This window comes from Anolis carolinensis, chromosome 1 (assembly GCF_035594765.1).
Source record: "Anolis carolinensis isolate JA03-04 chromosome 1, rAnoCar3.1.pri, whole genome shotgun sequence".
NCBI classification, from domain to species: Eukaryota; Metazoa; Chordata; class Lepidosauria; order Squamata; family Dactyloidae; genus Anolis; species Anolis carolinensis.
Window position 1 is genome coordinate 96,322,394 of NC_085841.1, and position 22,235 is coordinate 96,344,628.

Below are 22,235 nucleotides of genomic sequence, written 5' to 3' on the forward strand. Positions count from 1 at the left end.
ATTTCCACTGGCCCATTTGAACAGTGATTCAACGATTTCCTCAAGCAGGGGCTGCAGAGAGAGCTAGTGTCGTGTCATGGTTGCAGTATTGCATTAGAGCACCGAGAGGCTAGAGTTTGAATCCCCACTTGGCCAAAGAAACCCACTGGTCAACTTTTTGCCCACTGGGCTTACGAAAAACATTTTTGTGGTTATAGATAACTGTAGTAATATTGTTATGAAAAATAATTCTGAAACACTACACAAAAACTTTATAGTTATCCATTTTGGTGTTATCCAGTGAGGTTTACATCTCCCACAATCCCTTAGTGATGTTACTGCTCCAAAATAACCCATTTTTGTTATTAAATATTTACTATTTTTTATCTCTTAGCAGGTGAAAAGAATGATTAATAACCTACTTCCAATTCCTAAAGAATGAGGTGAAGGGAAGATATTGAGTGTAAAGATTTACTAGTGATTATCTTCCCTTTTCCTACTTCTTTTGATTTTGAAATCTGGCAGTTAGAATATTTAGATCTTGGAATGAAGGCTGCAACTTGAACAATTGTTACAAAATATGTCTTGTTTTTAAACTTATTTAGTTTGAAAAATAAATAAACTGGATGCACTTGATTTGATCTGAATTACATAACCCTTGACTCCTCCTATTCCTGTGTTCATTCTTGGCAGGATGGAGCAGCTTATGTAATGATTTACCAAGATCCAACCCTACATCTAAATATTATAATTTACATTCCTGAAGAATATACTATTAAAGAGCAGTCTTGATAAGCTGAGATAAAAAGAAGCAGGAGAAGATCCTTCACTGACTTTAACAAAAAGAAAAACTCAGGAGGTAAGTGTTTAAATATCTTTGCTTTTGTTAGCTCATTGAACAAATAAACAAACAAAATCCAAGTCAAGTTTTTCAAAAAAAACTGCACTGTTACTATCATTATTTTTAGTAAAAGTGGTATTACTATTATTAATTGTAGTATATTTCCAACTCCCAAAACTGGGACTCAAGATGGTTTTTAGGAGGGGCATCTAACTATTTTAGATGTATGAGAAATCGTGTCATAGGAAATACCCTTTTTCTTTCTGGTGCCAGAAAAAATGTGCCATGAGCTGCTTTGAGGAAAAGCAGGGTATGAAGATAAGCAAATGAGAGAAATTAGGGGTGATTAGATTTTACAGGACATGTGCAGTCTGGGATCATGTGTGCACACAGATGGTTGGTCTGAACACTGGGCCTTTATTATTCATATGTAACAGTATTGACTATATGAAGGATGAAAAGCATATTCTTGATTATTCATTTCCTGGTGAAAAGCTTGCTTGTCAGAAAACCCCTTTAGGATGAATAACAGGGAATGAGACTGTATTCTTCAGGGGATTATTCCACATCAATATACTGATTTTATTTCCATTAAAGGAATATCTTTAAGTCCAATAAAGTCAAAAGCCTAAAAATCCAATGCATCTTTGTACTCTAGTACTGGTAGCAGGATGAAAAGATCTGCCTGTTACTATACGGACATGGGAGATGGGAATCTGAGCCTCATCCTGTGACTTTCTTGTCTCAAAATTGCTGCTAGATGTAGATCTTTTCTCCACTGTCTCTTTAGTGCAGTGGTTCTCAACCTGTGGGTCCCCAGATGTTTTGCCCTTCAACTCCCAGAAATCCTAACAAGCTGGTAAACTGGCTGGGATTTCTGGGAGTTGTAGGCCAAAACACCTGGGGACCCACAGGTTGAGAACCAGTATTTCAGTGCCTTCTCACTCTCTTTCCATGCAGACCTAGATTTCTTTATTCTCTGAATTCTCCCATTTATCTTCATTTACAGAATATTCTTCTTAATTTTTTCCTTGGGGAATTTTTTCTTAGGAACTCTCTAGAACTGTACTATACATGCTTACATAAGTGAGCAATTGCTAATCAATCAATGCAAAAACATATCTGCTTGTTCTATGTAGGCTGCATATTTGAATAATGGTCCTTAGCTTGAAGAGGATATTTGTGACTGGGTACAAATCTGAAAATAAAACAGGTCTAGGGAGTCTCACATATATTTGAATATGCATACATGCAATGTAATGATATGTGCAATATGCTATATAAAGAACCCTCATATGAGCAGCTTTTGTTTAAGTTGAGGAAGGGCTTTTATACCTAGACTTTTATACCCAGAAAAAACAGCCAGAATGGTGAGCAATTATGGAAGGTATTGTCTGAAAGTAAATGAACTATTCCTCTTGTTATTTGCATTGTATAAGTTTTGGAAGACTTCACAAATAAAAATGTCTCCCATGTGATATCTGCTGTTTTAAGAAGATTTCCTTACCTTGTAGGTGGCAGACAGAACATTCATTAGAAGTGATTATTTGCCAGGCGTAGTGGCACATTATTTGTATTGTCAAGAATGACTATTGATTAAATTTCTGTGGCCTAAATCAAATTGTTGCTCAAGAGTAGACTAGTTGAATCAATGGTACTTGCTAAACAATTCAGTGACCTACTGTAGTTGTGGGACTATCAGACATATCTAGATAAGATCTAAACCTTATCTTTTTCATTAGTTATAATAATTAGGTCATATCAGAAAATGTTAAGCTTAAAATAAAATTCAAAATTGTTCAGAAGACCTTTTGGGAAGCTACTTTCAGAGCAAGATTGAATGCTTGCTGCTGTCCCATGCTATTCCCACAATACCAGAGAGCAGTAACTTACCATCATGGAGATTGGTGGCATTGCACAGCTACTGGCATTGTGTGATTGCGATGTTACAGCTGTGTGAATTGGCATTTCCAGGTGAGTAGTGTAACGCAAACTTCCCACTGTGCCACTTCTCCTATTTTTGCTGTTTTTAATCTTAGGGAAAGTGGAGTATCCAGACTCACCACAAGTCCTGGGGCTATTGATGAATTTTCCAGTCAATAGCTCCTGACACTTTTATCGTGAGGAGGTGCCAGACTGGCAATGGTTATTGTATGATGTCATCCAGTAGGTGACTACTTTGCCAGTGTACCTCCTCTGTGATAAAGTCCCTAATCTATTATAAGTACAAACCTATTAGTAAGGAGTCAGCAAATATCATAATTTTTAAATGTTTGCAGGAAATCAAAAGCTTTTTGTGTCCTGAGCTGGACATGTCCCCACATTCTCTTCCCCATGATGTTTCTGGTGTTTTTGATTTCTGAAGAATGGAAAACTGATTGAATTTCATGAAGATTTAGAATTTTAAAAAATCAATTTTCTGAAATTACTTTGCTGTTTCTCATTCTACCCAATTAGTTGGAAGAACGTTTTTGTATTTTGTATTGTCCTGTCAGCTGAAGTAGCAATGGAGCCATCAGATAAATACATGTTCAAACACAGGGGATTTTATTTTGTCCAAGACTTGGCTACACCAGAAAACATTGATTCACTGGAGAATTTTGAAATACGGGACAGTGACGTATTTCTGGTCACTTTTCCAAAATCAGGTAGGACTGGAAATATTTTACTTAGAAAATATGACATTTAAAATGTAAGTGTTTTAATTGATTCCTTCATGCATTCACATATTGAGGGTAAAGAGATGGATATTGTGAAGAAGAAGACAGAGGGAAAAACTAATGGAAAAAAGGTTCTTGGAGTGTATGTGAATTAATGTCATTTTATGGATATGCTATTGTTGGGTCCTCCATTTATGTAGAAAATGAACATGAAGGTACACAGAAAGAGATGTCCAAAGAGATTACAAGAGGAGACTAGACAAATTTAGAAGTATGGAGAGTTCTGGTTGATAATCACCAGAGAAATTTTTTTTGAAAATTTCTTTGAAAATTTCAATCTGTAACCATAAATTTCAGTTTGTAACCCACATTCTCATCTTCTAAAATTCTTATATTGAAATCAATAAATTCCTGTCCTCCCACATCTTTACCAGTTAACTCATCAGTAACCAGGAACAGGAAGATCTCAAAGTCTAGTATTTATATAGTGAGGTAGAAAGTTCTTAATTTAGGAAATACATTTTTTAAAAATCTCCACTCATCTAGCTACAGTTATTTATATTTCCCTTGCACAAGTTAGCTTGTACAGTTTCATTTGATATCAGTTGTGGAAGAACAAAGGTTTGATCTTCCTCAGACTTTCCAAACAATTTATAATCTCTTTTGTAATAACCGAAATATAGCTAAGTCCCATGATTACTTAATATAAGGAGGGGAAACATCAACCAGGGACTTATAGCATTTGGGATTTTTAAGGTAATTAAAAAGAATTTAGTTGGGATACTTTGAAGAAACTGATAAAATTAAAGTTCCTTTATATACAAATAAAACAATCATGTTGCTTTTGTTTGAGCCCCCAGGATGATCATGACAACCAAGGACTGTTCAAAAGGAACATCCCAAGACCTAAATCTCTTGAAAACATATTGACAGGTTGCCTTGACAGTATGTTTTCATTTTGGATACAATAGTACAATAGTATCAAAAATCCACAAAATAATGATACCTTTATTGAGTCAACCAAAAATTCACAAAATACTTCATGCAAGCTTTTCAAGCTCCATTGATTTCTTCATCAGGCAAAAGTGTTAAAATCAGAAATGAGAAGGGGAAAAACAATAAGTCACAGGCCTTTATTTCAATGAAGTATTTTTTAAAAATATTTTTATTGATGAAATTTAAGTCTAACATTAAAAAAATAAAGATTATGGGTAGAAGGGGGAAGGGGCACACACAGGGGATGGGTTAGCACCCCCTTAAGGAGAACAGAACCTAAAACAAATTTAAAAAGGGAAGGAAAGGGGGGGGGGGAGAAAAGGGTAAGGAAAAATGGAAAAAAGGGGGAAGAGGGAGGGGAAAGGGGATGGAAAAGGTCCATAACTTCCATTTTTCTTCCTTCCGTTCCATTACTTTTTAGTCCCAAAATAACTCATAAAAAAGATATTTCTTTCCCTCTCAAGTCATAGTTTCTTCTTAATATAGTCTTTGAAGGTTTGTTTTTTGAAGTATTATTTTTGTTCTTGTCAATTAATATGTGATATCCATATAGGCATACTTTACTCCCCTCTTTTACTATGTGTACGCTGGAATACAAAGATTGTAAAATCCAGGCAAGACAATATCAACTTCATTAGTAAAATGTACCTTGATGTCATGAATGAATTATCCCAGACCATTTATATTTACAAAGGAACCATATGGACTCAGAATATTTTGAGCTTGATTTATCATGAAGGTCATCGTAATGGGACTGAAGACATAGATCTGCTAGACAGAGTTCCATGGCTGGAGTACAACATCCGCAAGGTAGATTATGTTAATCGCCCATCACCTCGTCTCTTTGCCAGCCATCTGCACTATTGTTTAATGCCAAAGGAATTAAAAAATGGAAGAGGAAAGGTAAGGACTGCTACTTCTGTCATTTCATTCATTTAATTTGTTGTCCTAACAGGGGAGGAGACGTTTCTTTAAATCTACAGAAGATTTCAATATCAGAGTGAGATTGAAAAAATAAAATACAATAGTCTTCTGAGAATGAACCTCTCTAGCAAATGAGATCTTGCTGTTCAGTCACTGGCAGAAGACAAATAGTCAAAGGCTTAAATGAGTAAAGTATCTATCATTTTCTATAGTAAAAGTTCATGACATACATGCTGCAAGAGTTATGATGCAGCAACTGGAACATGCTCAAGAAAGGTTTCTTCATTTCTAAATCAACATCTTGAAATAATGACTTTTTCCATTGATATACCCCCTTCAGAAGCCCAACCTACCAACTAAATGCCAGAATCCTTGGGACAACAGGAATGGAATCCACTTGGGAAGGTGCCCCAGCTTAGTTCTTCTGATGCAGGATAAGCATCCACCCCAAATTGTGGAAGACTTATTCTGTTCTGAAACCCCTGGGTCCCTTAAGGGGACCCCTCCATACCTTATCAATGCCTATGAGACATTGAATAACTGACAAATTTATAATCAAGAGAGGTGGCATAGGTGACAACCCAAATATATATTACAAGATTTATGGTAGATTACAAACAAGGTTTATACAATCCTTAAAACACTTTCAGCAAATTGTCATAATGCACCTCCCCAACCCTGTTCATCATTAAAAAAATTATCCAAGCAGTGACTAGCCAAGGGTGACTTGACTCTGAACTATCCTACTCAAGCAAAGTAGTGAAAGAGTAGCAGCATATTACCACTGACCTCAAAACCTAAAAACCAGCAGGCAGAAATAACCTAGATGAACTTAGAGGAGCTAAAACCCCAACCAGGAAATAAACACGTATCAGACAAATTGCCAGGTCAGAAAAACATGGCAAGATGAACACTACCATGTCAGGATATCATCATTAACTGCACATTTGGGGTATATATGGTGACTAGCTGTGCCCGGCCACGCATTGCTGTGGTTTATGGGAATCCTTTGTTGGCCAGGTGGAATAGCAGTGAATAGCCTTGCAGCCTCAAAGCCTGGCCATTTTCTTTTTATGGGAATCCTTGTTTGGTGAGCTAGAATACAATGGAATACGCTTACTGCTTGGAAGGCTGGGTACTTGCTTTCTAGGAGAATGGTTTTTTGGGCTGCTAGAATTGCAATGAATAGCCTCACTACTTCAAAGCTGGCTGCTTGCTACCTAGGGGAATCTTTGGTTGATCAGCTTCAATAGTACAGAGTAGTATTGCTGCTTCAAAGCCTGACTGCCTTCTACCAAGGTTAATCCTTTGCTGGTCTGGTTGAATTGCACTGAATAGCCTAGCAACTTCAATGCCTGGTTGTGTTATACCTAGGGGAATCCTTGTTCGGTGAGCTAGAGTAGCACCCTCAATCAAAGAGGCACTTTGAAGCCTGGCTACTTCCTTTGCAGGGGAATCCTTGTTTGGCCAGTTTGAACTGCACTCTTGCAGCTTAAAAGCCTGGCCGCTTTTTATATAGCTGCATCCTTCCTTGGGCAGGTTGAATAGGATGCCTTGTGGCTGCAAAGCCTGGGGGTTTTCTATCTAGAAGAAATTAGTCCTAATTATGCACATAACATTTTATGTATATAGAAGATATAAAAGCTCAAATTTCCCCTAGGTTTTCTTAGAGACTATACCCAGTGAAGCTACTCCTATATTACTCAAGGAATGTTCAGGAAATTATCCTTCGCAGCCACCACCTCAAATAATTCCATAGGCAACATAAAGTAGCACAATTCAAATGCTATGCATAGCCTCTCAATCAGTGTCCTAATCCTCAAAGCAAAACCATCCTTGCTTAATCTTTCCACTTTTTAATTCAGATACTTTGCTGGTAAGAGGAGCAAAGCAATGACACGCACAGGAGTGTGTGCTAATAATTGCCTCCTGCATTCATATGCAGCTCCAGAATATTTCACCTTTGTCCTGCTGCTGGATGTTAGCTAGGTGGTTGTGATGAGTGATTTCAGCTATCAACTATGTCTGCAGGTTGGGGTTCAGAGCTCGGTGTGCTTAGCTACACTAAAGGCCAGATTAAAACATAAAACACAAAGGCAGCAAGGACAGAGATTGATTCTTTCCATCCAGAATTTATTTATTTATCATGTCAAAAGCGAACCAAGGATACAATTCATAATGTATTTGAAAACACAAAATTAAAATAAACTTGGCATTATACTAAATCCAACCAGAAAGGATGTCAGAATAGAGTCTGCTTGCTCAAAGATCCAACATAACCCAACACAAAATACAGAACATGTTTATAAACATTTGACAGCTCTTCAGAAAATCAGTGCCAGCCTCTAATTGGCTTAAAACCCACCTGACTAGGATCTGGGTTGTAATTGGCTGCTGAGATTGGTCCTCCTGATGGCAGGAAATTCAAGGAGCTGTCATTAATTGGTTTGAAACGTGGGTCCATTTAAAGGTCTGTCTGAAGACCTCCAGACTTCCAGAATGTAGTATGACAATATGTAAAATAGTCAATGATGGGATTAATTGCTTCTAGTTGATACAAAGGAAAAAGTCCAGTAAACACAATGGGAAATTATGCTGAGGAAACAGTTCAGTGGAAGGCATACACTGGCTATCTGTGTCTTCATCCTCAAAAGAGGATACCTCCAAATCTTATCAATAAGCTGGAAAAACCATACAAGATGGTATTAGCTTCACAATGGGTGGCAATGAACATATGACCATGCAAGAATTATGAAGGAAGTTATGCAGGATTTATGAATGACTCTCAAGAGAATACACAGGCAGATTCAGGAGCATAGGAAAGCCCCTTTAAACACCCCCTTAAAAGCCCCTTAAACAAACAGAAATAATACCAGTCTGGGGGTTGGGAAGTATACAAGCATTTCCTGTGGATCCTCTCCTTGAGGTGATCCAGTCATTCATAGGGAATATGCTAGTGTCTCTAGGGTGTGCAATCTGTCAGCCTTCCATGGTAGTGTCAATAAAAGTAGGCAAAGAGCAGGGAGGGGAAGCCACTTTTCTGGAAGTGCAATATTGTATGTTTTTTTTTAAATCATGTAGTTTACATTGAGTCCATCATTTAGGAGACGGGTCCAATTTCTTGATGATGGTTGGACAGATCCCAGCTCATATTAAAGGAGCAGTAGAAGAGCAGCACTAGTAGTCAGCTATCATTAGCAGTCATTTCACATGATGTGGGATCTTGAGACAGTGACACAACAAGATAGCTTGGTGGATGCTTTCAAAATGTCCATAAATATTAAAACATGTCCATAAATATTGTTCCCTACCAGTCAATTGCTGAATTGTTCAACAGACTCCCCTTTTTGAGCCTCTTTTTTTCGTTTTGTCCACTTTGGGCATACAGCCTTTCTTGACATCTGGCTTAAGAAGTGAGAATATGTCCATGTAATAGTCACCCAAGAGTTTCTCTCTTGTTTTCCTGTCTAATTTGATATCTGGATCCTTGTGATGATCCTAGCTCCCCCTTTCTCCTTTGCAAATCATTCTGGAACTCTTAGCTGCCTGATCCTCAGCTGCTGCTTGTGCCACTATCTCGAGATCCCCCATCACATGAAATGACTGCTAATGCTGACTGGGACTCCAGCAACTCATCCTTCTCCAGTTTTGCTACAGCACTTGCAGGACTGTCATGCTACTGGATTCCCCATTCTAAAACTTGATGGTCAAGATAGCTCACTATTAGTGATGCTTGTCTACTGCTCCTTTGCTAGAGCCAGATCTGTTCAAGCAAATTGTTACGGGTTTGTAGAAAAAACAAACTGTGTGCAGTCCTGTCCAGACTTATCCAGTCCTTTGTTGTATCCACAATGAGCAAAAGAAAAACAAGCCACGAAAATGGAAGAGAAAATCAAAATTTACTCTTAAGTAGCAGAGTCAAAAATCATAAAAAAACTTCCAGCAACAAAAACTCACATAGTCTCTTGCATTAAATTCATGCAACTTCATAGTAGGCTCTCAGCAAGCATTCAGTAAGTCCCCCAGTAAGTCCCCAAAAGACATTACAAACATTCCCAGATATACCCCATTCAGGGAGTGGCTCAAGCCTGTTAGCCCTGATTGTTCCAATTACTCAACCATGAGTTGTAATTGACCAGGTGTTTTTCTCTTAACACACACTTACACAAGTAGTGATCCCACAGAAACTTAGTCACATACATGCATATACAGTAATACCCCTCCTTGTGTTAGGAGGAAAAACATAGTACATTTTACATAGTACATTCAAAAATTCCTAAATCATTTAAGACCTGTTCATGTTTCTGAACACTTAGTGGCTTTGTCAATATATCAGCCAGATTTAGAGATGTGTTGCAATACATTAAATCAATCTCACCATTCTTTACTGCATCTCTTACACAACTGTACGTTATATCGACATGCTTGCTTCTTTGTTTTACTCTGGCTTGTGTTGCCATCAAAATGCATGTTTGGTTATCTTCATATATTTTTGTAGGATCTTCAACAGGTATTTGCAAATCTTTCAATAATTGTTTTATCACACAGATTTCTGTATAAGCTAAGCTGAGAGCACCAAATTCAGCTTCACTGGAACTTAAAGCAACAAACCCCTGCTTTTTGGATTTCCAATCTATGACTGTATTAGAAAATTTAACTAAAACTCCAGTTGTTGATTTCCTATCTGCACTGTTTCCAAAATCACTATCTGCGTATACTTCTAAAGACAGTGAGTCATCCGGACTTAAAACTAAACAAAAATCTTGAGTTTGTTTTAAATATCTTGCCACTCTCTTAAGTCCATTCCATGCTGAAATGGATGGATTGCTTGCATATCTACTTAAGAAATTTACAGCAAATGCTATGTCTGCTCTTGTGTAATTGCTTATGTATAACAACTGCCCAATAATGCTTTTATACAAAATCTTTTCTTCAAATGGTTCAGAATTTTCTACTTCATTTGTAAAACCTAAAATCATGGGTGACTGAACCCCTTTACAATCTTTCATGTTTAGCTTTTCCAAAATTTGCAATATTTTTCCTTTTTGACTCAACATAAAACTTTGTTCAGTTCTCATAATTTGTACTCCAAGGAAATACCGTATTGGACCAAGGTTTCTCAGTTTGAAATGTTTGCCTAGTTCTTCTGCAAACTGATCAATTTCTGATTGACTCTCAGCTGCAAAACATAAGTCATCTACATATACAAAAAGTATTTGATAATCGTGCTGTATATTTCTTATATACACACATGGGTCTGCTCGGCTTCTCTGAAAACCCATTTTGGTCAAAGCATCATTCAAACAATCATTCCAGGCAAGCCCTGCCTGTTTAAGACCATAAAGTGCCCGGTTTAATTTGAAAACTGTGTTGGTATTTCTGCACTTAGAACCTGGTGGAGGTATTATATATAAGTTTTCCTTTAAATTAGCATTCAGATATGCTGTGCTTATATCAAAATGATATGTTTTTAAATTTAGACACGCTGCAAGACTTAAAATTAATCTTACAGAACTGGGGCTCACAGTGGGTGAGTACACCTCTGTATAATCTATGTCCCTGATCTGTGTAAACCCTCTAGCTACAAGACGCGATTTGTAGCGTACCTTACCATCAGAATCAATTTTCTGCTTAAAAACCCATCTTGTATCAATAGGATTACTTCCTTCTGGTAAAGTTGCAGGTTCATATACATTTAACCTTTCCATGCTTTTTAATTCTTCATTTATAGCCTCGAACCATTTTTCTTTCTCCCCTTGTGGCAAATTCTCCATTTCCTCAAAAGGCTGAGGTTCATGGTTGACCAAACATACTCTTACATTTTGAATTTTAAATCTGTCAGGTTTCTTCCTGGTTCTTTCACTCCTTCTGAGACCTATGTCCTGGCTAGTACTTGGCATGGCATCTTCTTGCTCATTTACTTCTGGTCTTATATCTGCTTCTTCAGGTTCACTTACTTCTATCTTGGGATGCCTAGTTCTGACTAGCTCAGGCTGAGTAACTTGACTACTTGAGAGTTGGTGATTAGCAGATGTTGGCTTTGCAATACTACTCTGCTCTGATTGTTTACCTTGCTCACGAGTTTTCTCATTTGAAATTGGAAGGAAAACTTCATGATTAGCATGTATTTTATCCCAGTTTTGACTATGAGCAAAATTTGCAGATCTAGATATTACAATTGTACCATCTTTGTCTAAAAACCGCCAAGCTTTGGCTCCTTGAGCGTTCCCAACCATGGTTAACCTCCTAGCTTTATCTTGTCCTTTCTTTCTCATTGCTTTGGGTACAAAAACCCATGCCTGTGTTCCAAAAGTTCGTAAATGCCCTAATGGAGGTTTCTTACCATATAACATAAAATAAGGTGTGTTCTGAATAGGCTCACACCAGAGTCTGTTTATAAGATAACATGCAGTTAACATTCCTTCTCCCCAAAGATTTTGTGATAACCCTGAATCTTCTAATAATGAATCTTTCACTGTTTGTATTTTCCTCACAAATCTTTCTATTTTTCCATTTTCTGCACTCTGATAAGCACATGTAAGTCGGTGCTTTATCCCCTCCTGCTTTAGAAAATGTTCCAAATTTTGTGAGGTAAATTCTCCTCCTCTATCTGTTTGTAGAGCTTTTACTCCAGCTCCAAACTGCCTCTTAACATATGCTACCCAATTTTTAAAAATTTCAAAAACCTCACTCTTTTGTTTTAACAGAAAACTCCATGCAAAATTTGAATAATCATCTAAAATACACAAAACATAAATTGCTCCACCTTTACTTGGCTGAAAAGGACCAATTAAATCAGCATGCACTAATTGAAAAGCTTCTTCTGAGTTTCTTAAGCTTTTCTTACTAATTGGAGCTGACTGTGCTTTTGTTTTCTTACATACATTGCAATCCAGAAACTTCTTGCAATCTTTCAAAATAATGCCTTCACTGAAATCTTGCATTTTATATAATACTTTGAAACTTGGGTGACCTAGTGCTCTATGTAAATCATGAATGCAACCTTGATGTAATGGAGCATTCTTACTAATTACATTTACCTCATTTGTATTACCTCTTGGGGTTAAGACATACAAATCTCCCTGTAATACCCCAATTCCACATAACTTATTCCCTTTCAGAATCCTGACCTTGCCTCCAAAAAAGTTCACTGCATACCCTTCTTTATCTAGTTTCCCAACAGATAAAAGATTATAGTCAATTTCTGGAACTAAAAATACATTTCTTAATGTTCTCCCCAAATGTTTAACAAAAACTTCCCCTTGACCTTGAACTGGATAAAGCTTTCCATCTGCAAGGGTAACATTTGAGCATTCAGGATCTACAGGATTCTGAATTAATTTTTTGTTGTTCACTATGTGCTGGGAACACCCAGAGTCCACATAAAATATGTCCTCATTTGCTGAACTTCTTTGGGACTTTACAATTCTTACATGCGAGGAACCCCTCCTTTGGTTCACCTTCTTCCCTTTCTTCCCTTGTTGCTTTGGACAGCTTCTCTTTAAGTGGTTTGGAGACCCACAGTTGAAACACCTTTTCACCACACAGACTCTCTCTGTCTCTTCCTCGTGTGTAACTCCAGCTGGCTGCTTCTCCTGGGAACGTCCTGCTGTGTTTGCAGACTCCAGGCCACGATCTCTCCTTCTCTCCCAATCTGCCAAAAGTCTCGCACAAATGTATTGCAGGTTTAATTGTGATTGTGGGAGCGACTCTAAGGAATTCACTATTCCGTCAAAAGAATCATCCATTGAGGACAACACAATAAAACATTTGTTTGCCTCTGTAAGTTTAAAGTCTCTCTCCTCTAGCTGCAAAAACAAACTCTGCAATATCTGCAAATGGTCCTTGAGACTTTCATTTCTCTTCAGTCTCTTTCTATATAGTCGTCTCGCTAGTACAGCCACTGTTGCTGCTAAGTCTGAAGCATGCACCTCTCTCAGTCTTACCCAAATCGCGTTGGCAGTAGGCAGGCTGCATATATGGATGAGCTGGTCATCGTCAACACCCAGGATAAGCGTTGCTTTGGCCCTTTCCTGTGCCCTTTGTTGCTCTGCTGTAACTGGTTGTTGGACTGGGTTCTCTGTACATTCCCATAAGGATTCCCTCCTTAAATAACTTTCCATTCTTACTTTCCAAATGGAATAGTTATTGCCATTAAGCCTGGCCATTGGGAAAGCTGCAAGATTCACCCCAGGATCCATCTTCCTTGTTTGCAAGTAAATACAAAATGCAAAACAAAACAATTTCTTCTTGCTACAGTCTTTTGTGGATTACTTCTGGAACTGGTCTGCAACTGGACCTGAGACTGGGCCCATAACCTGTTACGGGTTTGTAGAAAAAACAAACTGCGTGCAGTCCTGTCCAGACTTATCCAGTCCTTTGTTGTATCCACAATGAGCAAAAGAAAAACAAGCCACGAAAATGGAAGAGAAAATCAAAATTTACTCTTAAGTAGCAGAGTCAAAAATCATAATAAAACTTCCAGCAACAAAAACTCACATAGTCTCTTGCATTAAATTCATGCAACTTCATAGTAGGCTCTCAGCAAGCATTCAGTAAGTCCCCCAGTAAGTCCCCAAAAGACATTACAAACATTCCCAGATATACCCCATTCAGGGAGTGGCTCAAGCCTGTTAGCCCTGATTGTTCCAATTACTCAACCATGAGTTGTAATTGACCAGGTGTTTTTCTCTTAACACACACTTACACAAGTAGTGATCCCACAGAAACTTAGTCACATACATGCATATACAGTAATAATCCTGTGGCAAATGCACTTCTCAGCTGGCGATGCTTTTCTGCCAACTTCTTGTTTTGTCCTGCCTCCATGAATATGCAACTGGACTCTCAATGACTACCTGATCATCCTGTCCCCATGACATTTTGAAAGCATCCACCAAACAAGTGGTGAAGCAGGGTGCTATATATACTCCCCAGCATGGATCCAGTTGGGCAGGCCAGCCAAGGAATTCGCATTACACAGGGTCCTTTTCCTCTGGAGCAACCAGTTTTTAAAAGCATAACAAAAGAAAATAACATAAATTCCTCACTTGCTTTACTTTATGTTGGAGGTAAAAATCTGGGAATTCCCAATCATTTTGCTCCATCTACCTTTCCCTGTTTCAGCAGCTCAAGGCTTTTATAATTGATTGGGCTCTTTATAACCTGCAGATGGTTAATTCATTCAGGGGCTACCAACATTGCTAGGACCATGATTCATTACATTAAAGATGAAATTAATTGGAAACCAAATAACACTAGCAGAAGAACTTGATCTAAAAGAAAGTCCCATTACTAGGAACATTGTTTAGATGATCAGGACATATTACCTCACAAGATTTTTTAATATTATTGCTTCTGCAGATTATTTATGTGGCCAGAAACCCAAAGGATGTATTGGTTTCCTATTTTCATTTTTCCAAAGTTTCTCAAGTATTGGAAGATGTGGAAGACTTTGAAGTTATTATGGAAAAGTTTTTGGCTGGTAAAGGTAAGCTTTGATAGAATTAAAATAGGAAGACATTTGACCAAAAAATGAAAGGTTGGTTGAGAAATAATTTCATAAGGCCACACATCTTGAACACAAATAACAAATAGTGGACAGCATATTAGGCAGAGGAAAAAAATGAGTTAGATTTATGTAACATGAAAATTCACATAAGAAAGGACAGCTATGGGACTAATACACAGTTCCTAAGCAACTGACCATGACTGCATGGCATTGGGTCCTGGAGACAGAATAAGGCCATTCAAAGATTTTTCTTATTCAGTATTACATCTGCCCTGAAGTGAACTGAAAGCTGACTCACATAATAGGTGCATTTAAGTATAGTATACACATAAATGTTTTGAATATTCAACACTATATTTCTGGTTCATTATTTATCAGTTAACCATATTCCATGGTCTTCTTTGTTACATTTAATTGAAAAGTACTGCACATTTCTGTACCTTCACATTGGTAAATATTTCCATCCCAGGTAACACATAATAGTACTTAAAAACATTTTGGAGGGAAAGGTGCTTGAGGCAATGATTGAAGCCCAATTCTAGGCCTCCTTGGAAGAATAAATCCACCCCATCAACTAAATTTCAATGTGGAATTTATTTTTCACAAAACTATACAACATTTGTTGAGACAAAAATCTTGGGGCCATGCCATTTCTCTGGCAATTGCTGGTGAAAGGGAAGGCACGAGGGTCAGCTCATGGTGTCCTGCATGCCCTCCTTCTTCTACCATCATATGGTAGGGACAGGACAAAGCGCATGGGCACCCTGACCCCATCATATGGGAGAAAGGGCAGCAATGCATGTTGCCCTGCCCTTTCCCCCCATCATATGAGAAAAGTGCATGTAGCTCCATTGGAAACCATGTCGTACACCATCTCATGCTTTTAATGTATTCTGTTTAATACATGAGTTTCTGTGTTATGTTTATTTAAGATTGATTCTCAGCTAATTTTTGGTTAGTTTTATAAGTTATATTGAGATTATTTAATTTATTGTTTTTGACTTGCCTTGTTGTTTGTCTGATTTAGGCATTGAATGTTTGCTACTTTTGTAACTTATTGGAGTCCCCTCAGTGAGAGAGGGCGGGTTACGAATAAAGTATTATTATTATTATTATTATTATTATTATTATTATTATTATTGACACAATGACGTTGTATGACACAGCAAACAAGATAGATATGCTGGATTTTGTATCACAAAATCACAAGTCAAAAACTTCCCGAGTGTTTAGGACTGTGTGATGTATTTTCAGATGATGCGTGCAGATCACTGTCTCTGGCTTGAACCATTTCTTACTGATCTAGTGCGTTTCCTTTATTTGGAAAAGAATCAAGAGGATAAAATGCTATTACTTAGGTTCCATTTATAGTGATCATTCAATGTATGCGGAGCAATGGCTTCTAATTACAGGAAAGGAGATTTCACCTGAACATTAGGAAGAACTTCCTAATTGTGAGAGCTGTTCAACAATGGAACTTTCTGCCCCAGAGTGTGATGGAGGTTCCTTCTTTGGAGGCTTTTAAACAGAGACTGGATGGTCATCTGTCAGGGGTGCCTTGAATGTGATTTTCCTGCTTTTTGGCAGGGGGTTGGACTAGAATCCAAATCTATGATTCTATAATTCTAGGATGAGTGGCATCTGGTATTCGCAGGCGGCTTCCAATATTCTATTAACAGTCAGGATGTGATCAGTGGTGGAGAATGATACACTATGCTGTATCTCCAAATAGCAGGAAGGCTTCAGATAGTATCAGGAGAACTTGTCAGATGCACAGATGTTCCCTCTTCTGCAGAGGACACATCTTTATAGATACTTTTCTAAATAAAGGAAACCCACTAGGTCAGTAAGAGATGGTTCAAGCCAGGGTAATGAAATCCTTGTTATGCATAAGCAAATATCAGTCAGGTCCAAAGCAATACACACACAAACAAGAGGAAAAAGGAACAAATTTTTTTTTACTCTTGTCAGCAGAGTTGCAAAATCAAAAATGAAGTAAACTCAACAAACTTACACAGTTCTTCATAGCAAAGAGCATTGCTGGTCAGTCATTGCACATGCAGCATAACCATCACCATCTGTATTCTAAAAACTCATACAGTTATACCCCACCGGGTGTGGCCCAAGCTTGCTTGCTGACCTACATCAGCAGCTGCTCATAATAATTAACGCAATAAGGTTTTTTGTTAACACACACATATATACCTGATCCTGTTACTACTTACTGTAACAATCCTCTGCTTTGGACCAGCTCTGGATTTAACTTTGGTGTCAATGGCAGAAACAGAGTTCCCACTGTTAAGTGAGGCCGAACCTGGTTTGGTCCTGCTGGACAGTAACCCTTATCTTTGCTGCTGTTTGTCACCATATCAGTGGCATCCGAGATCCAGAAATTTTGTGACCATTGATGATACAAACAATCTCCCTCCTCTCTTTTTCCCTTCTCCAATCCCCCTTCCCTTTGCTTTGTGAGCAAAGGCCACAATCTTTCTGGAACTTAGAGGCCACAGCTACAATAACAAACAACAACGTGAGATGACAGCACTTCCCCATGTGAACAACAGGAACAGTTCCAAATCAGATTGTTCCCCTCCTTTCCACCCTCCCCTCCCTGAGTCATGCAGGCACCTCTGCTTACATCTTCAATATTGTTGTGACAATCACAAACCCTCTAGAGTTGTGTGGTCATCCACTTTGCTGACTGACAACACCAGAGCGGCAGTACTGACCCATGTGAACTGGGGGGCCCATTCCCCCTATCATACATATATACTACAAAGTGCTGGGCTTCTCTGTAGCTTCTGGGAAGTTCCAGAGCACTCCCTGGCTTTGTCTAATATGGCACAACTACGTTAATTGGCTGTACCCTGCATTGGGAATGTGATGGCTGTATGCGACATGGAAACACCACAGAACTGATTCTCGTCTGTTTTGACTTGTAATATCCATGTAAATATGCCATGAATCATCTTCAGGAGACAGCTTCCCTACTCTGCCTAATGGAAGGACCCATCTCTATGGAAGAACCAGTCTTTCCATAGAGCTAAATCAATTAAAACATCTGTCTGTGACCACATCCACCCCATAACTTTGCAGCACAGCAATTTGTGATGCCAAAATCTGTTTTTAACTATTTCATCTCTTACAAGTGATAGGTAACTTATGGCTAGACCATGTAGAAGGCTGGTCTGCTCAGAAGGACAACCAGAACATTCTCTTCCTTATGTATGAAGAAATGAAGAAGGTATGGCACAGCACAGCTTTTCCCGTTGGTGTTTTAAAAACCATGCAAACTTAGCCAGGTTCGTCAGGATGTCCAAGGCTGGGGAACAGGGTAGGCAAGTGGGGTTGCTCAAGATAAGTGCAGTTCATATGGATATTAAATAAATACCAACAGATTAAAACCTAAGGCCTTTCATCACCAGTCTCCTCTTTCACCTTACTTTGCTGAAGAATTGACCATTTACTTTTCCTTCACTGTTGAAGACATGTAGCAGACTTTTCCTGCGTCAATAGTGCCTCTTGAAATGATTGCTTAATGTTCACAGATATGCTACAATGAGTGGCAGGGATCGTTAACAGGAAATACATGGGATATTCTGACCAAAAGGTCAGTAAGGATAAATATAACCTTTGAGATACAGAAGAGAATACATTTAAAAACTTAAGTAGCAACAAATAAAAATATTCTGACTCAATACATGAACAGTAGACAAGTATATAAAATTGAACCAACATAAAAAGATTCTGATGTTTTCTAGGGGCTCACAAAATGGGGGAGTGTCTTTAATTCTTATTGAACTCCAGTATAATCTGTAACAATGGTGCATGGTGTCATTGGTAAACCATTTCCCATTTTAGGATCTGAAAGGCTCAGTAATAAAAATATGCAACTTCCTTGGAAAGAGATTGACTGAAGAGGAGATAGATGATGTTGTGGATAAAGCTTCATTTGGCAAAATGAGTGTAGATCGTAGAGCCAATTATACCACCATGCCTTCTGACCTCCTAGATTTCAGCAAAGGACGGTTTCTACGAAAAGGTAAGTCAGTGGCTAATGAAGGAAGTGTGGTAGTACTGATGTGAATCACCCATAGCTACACAGAAAGAATTTAATTTTCCAGGCATGAGCAGACATGCGTTATTGTGCTGAATTATATTTAAATTAGAATTTCAATGAGAGGAGGATAACACCACTGAGTCTGGAAGTCAACTTTCTGCCCTAGATATTTCTAGGAGCTTTGTGAAGTGCCAAAATGTCAAAGTAAACAGAAAGAAGGCTACATCTGGTTTGGGACCGGGGGGGGGGGGGGGGGGGTTGAAAAAGTTCAGAAGTGCAGGGTAACTCTGAAATTGTTCAAATTGAATTGACATTCCAGCAAGCTGCAATTGACTCTTCTCTTTTTTGACCTAAAAAGAAAAGCTAATGTTAATGCTGATGTTATTGTTTATATTGTATACCTTTAAGTCATTTCTGACTTACAGTAATCCTGTCATGGGGTTTCTGTGATGATAGGTGTGTCATTACTGGAGTAGCAGGTAGTTGCACAGTAATGGCACACCTATCATCATCAGGTCTCCACAATAAGAATTACCATTCTTGTTACAGTAATGGACACTAACTATCCCATTCATTTCCCTTTCTCTCTGAATTCTGGACCAGGTACTATTGGAGACTGGAAAAACACAATGACGGTTGCACAGAATGAAAGATTTGACAGTGTTTTCAAGAAACGGATAGAAAAGCTGCCCATCAAGTTCTGCTGGGATATCAATGATGAATTATGAACAAGGATGGACAAACCTGACTCTTTTGTTTTGTGCAGATTTGTTTTAATTTGATGAAGCTATAGATTTGTTCCAACTTGTTTTCAAATCAGGTTACAAATTTTGTTGGGTAAAGTGGACACAATTTAAACAGAATTCTCATAAAGTCCAGATTCAGAATGCCTTTCCCAAATATACACATATCTGAGAAGAATTGGTAGGCATAGGAGAATTTTGAATTTTCTATTTTTTATGATGTACAATTTCATGTACAATTTTTTGTATTTTCGTTTAGTCAGAGACAAAAGTCAGATCATTGTAAGGCTTAGGGGATCGCAACGGATAAAACAATCATTGTGTTACTGATTGTGTATCGTTTGTAAAATGAGATTCAGTTCAGTTCTTCCCTACCATTAATGAGGAGTCAATGCCAAATTAAACAGGAACCAATACAATTTCATTCTTATATTTAGTATAATGTTCAATGCATTGCAATAAGATTACAAAGAAAGAAAGAAAGATTAACTTCATTATGGATTATATATTGTTTCAAAATGATGAGATTTCTCCACAATCACTAACAATTAGTGAATACTGACTTAAAAGATAGCAAGATTATGCCATGAATAACTTTAATCCACATTGCTTGGAAACAGGCATGCGGGGAAAAAACCTTGTTCAAATAATACTATAATTCTGAAATACAATGAATAAACATATTAAATATTTTATTATTACACTGACATATCTCCTTCTTCCTAAAAGCATTTGAAAGTAGATTTGTCAAAAATGTAGATGCAGGAGTAAGAATCTTATTTGAAAAAAATCACTCCATGTGGACTACAGACCTGATATAAGAACAGGAGCTTATGTATTTGTTGCTATGGGCATATTGTTTCACATTACAGTAAAGTCTCAGTTAACTGAACCCTGGTTAACCGAGCCTCCGTATCATCCGAGGCGCCACCGGGGGCACCCCTCCCTCTCCCTCTCCTTCTCTCGAGCAAAGGAAGCTCTAGAGAAGGAGAGGGAGAGGGAGGAGGAAGAGCCCCGGAAGAGCCCTGCGATTACTGCTGCAGTGGGGTGCTTTCCAAGGGGTGAGGGCTCAGCAGAAGTGACCCAGGAATGCATAGGCTGGGCAGGAGAGCATTCAAATGCCTTTCCCCATGGGAACCCTTTTTCTTTCCTTTCTTCCCTCTCTGGCCATGTTCTCTCCTCTCTCCTCCTCCTCCGCCTTCTCCTCTTTGGTTGGGCAGCGAGGGCCAGGAGCCTACTTGAGGCAACAAGGCTGCAGTTGAGGGAGGGTGTAGTGAATCTTACCTGGTAGGCCGGAAAGGGAGCCTGGATAACAGTATGGCAGGCCTCCATGTTGGGAGAGAATGCCAGGGAGACAGCCATCTTGAGTGAGGAAGGTTGGGAAAGGGGAGGAGTTAGGAGACTCCTAGGATTGGCCAGAGGAGTGGGGAGGGGCCGAAAGGAGAAGAGGAGAAGGTGGGAAGTGGAGAGGTCTGAGAGAGCTGGTGTGTGTGAAGGTGTAGGGTTTTTAAAAAAACTGGGTTCATGAGAGAGTGGAGTGCTGTGAGTTGACAGGAAAAGGTCAGACAGCAGTTTGATTTCTTGTGAGAGTTAGCACAAGAGATTGACTCTCCAGGCCGGCTTAGTTAACAGGAAGAACTCTAAGGTAGAGTTAGTTAAGAACCCAGGGGGGCTAACTAGATAGATTAGTCAAACTTGTCACTATTCTCTGAAATAGAGTGAGGGTTTTGTTAATAACAGTTAGATCGGTTTGTTTAGATCTGTCTAGAACAAAGTGAAGAGAACTGAACAAGCAGCCAATTCAAGCTGAAGTGCTTTTGTAACAAAACACGTTTTTTTGTACCTCTCGGGAGTGGTTAGTTGTCTGTTTTAAAATAAATAAATCTTATTCTATTTAAAGGTCAAAAGGTCTCTACAGCGCATCATTCCATCATCAAGCCTTTGTGATAGTTCCAACATTAGTAACACCTGGTTACTACAGAAAAACCTCTTAATAAACAGTTGTTTGGGAGCCAGGGCTGAAAGCAGTGTTGGCAGGAGTGGGAGCAATTTACCTCAAATACCTTGGAAAATTCCTAAAACCTATTAGGTTGGTGGCAGCTTTAATTCAAAATAAAGTTTAAAAGACAAGCAGGGTTCACTTTACCCTAACACATATCCATCATCGTCCTGCTATCATATTGTAGGCAGGGGTAGGATCCTTTAAGTGTGTGAAGAGGTCTGCCCTGCCTTAATTATAGTTGTCCGTGTCCATGGTCTCTCTTCCCCTTTGTGACAGAGGGCAAGCTCATGCCTCACCACTGGCAGATGCGCTGAGGGAGAAGCGCCTGGCTCCCCCTCACCTCCTCCTGCTCCCCTGGTATCTGGATTGCTCCCTTGGGAAGCGCCCGTGAGTGTTGCTAGGTGATTATCCGTGAGTCTCGGATAATCGAGACTCTACTGTAGATATGTTCTGAATTGCTAATCACATACTGCACTGTCATGTAAAGAATTAAAGATTTATGGGCTTATTGAGGGCACA

The 22,235-nt window shown here is 38.6% G+C and overlaps 1 protein-coding gene and 1 long non-coding RNA gene across 3 annotated transcripts in view; one reads left to right on the forward strand and one right to left on the reverse strand.

Annotated features, from left to right (window-relative positions):
* Positions 1–3,021, reverse strand: part of LOC134298679 (uncharacterized) — a 16,123-nt gene extending 13,102 nt beyond the window's left edge. The window contains exon 1 of the long non-coding RNA XR_010005793.1: positions 2,714–3,021. This is a non-coding gene — a long non-coding RNA (uncharacterized LOC134298679). The remainder of the gene's footprint in view (positions 1–2,713) is intronic.
* Positions 681–20,417, forward strand: LOC100564832 (amine sulfotransferase). 2 transcript variants are annotated; one of them, XM_003215572.4, is made up of 7 exons: positions 681–838; positions 3,278–3,468; positions 5,171–5,379; positions 14,764–14,890; positions 18,061–18,155; positions 18,773–18,953; positions 19,575–20,417. In XM_003215572.4, exons 2-7 carry the CDS (start codon positions 3,327–3,329, stop codon positions 19,697–19,699), a joined length of 879 nt encoding a protein of 292 aa, XP_003215620.2. In that variant the 5' UTR covers positions 681–838; positions 3,278–3,326; the 3' UTR covers positions 19,700–20,417. The 2 variants fall into 2 exon arrangements, with proteins under 2 accessions (XP_003215620.2, XP_008118683.2); XM_008120476.3 differs by having other exon boundaries at positions 701–838; positions 3,316–3,468.
* The last annotated feature ends 1,818 nt before the right edge of the window (positions 20,418–22,235 follow it).

What these genes read in the sequence shown, in the direction of transcription:
- LOC100564832 (XM_003215572.4), top strand. Translation starts at nt 3,327, where the DNA reads ATGGAGCCATCAGATAAATACATGTTCAAACACAGGGGATTTTATTTT. An exon ending in TGTATGAAGAAATGAAGAAG is followed by an intron (nt 18,156 to 18,772) that starts GTATGGCACAGC and finishes TTCCCATTTTAG; the next exon opens with GATCTGAAAGGCTCAGTAAT. An exon ending in AGGACGGTTTCTACGAAAAG is followed by an intron (nt 18,954 to 19,574) that starts GTAAGTCAGTGG and finishes ATTCTGGACCAG; the next exon opens with GTACTATTGGAGACTGGAAA.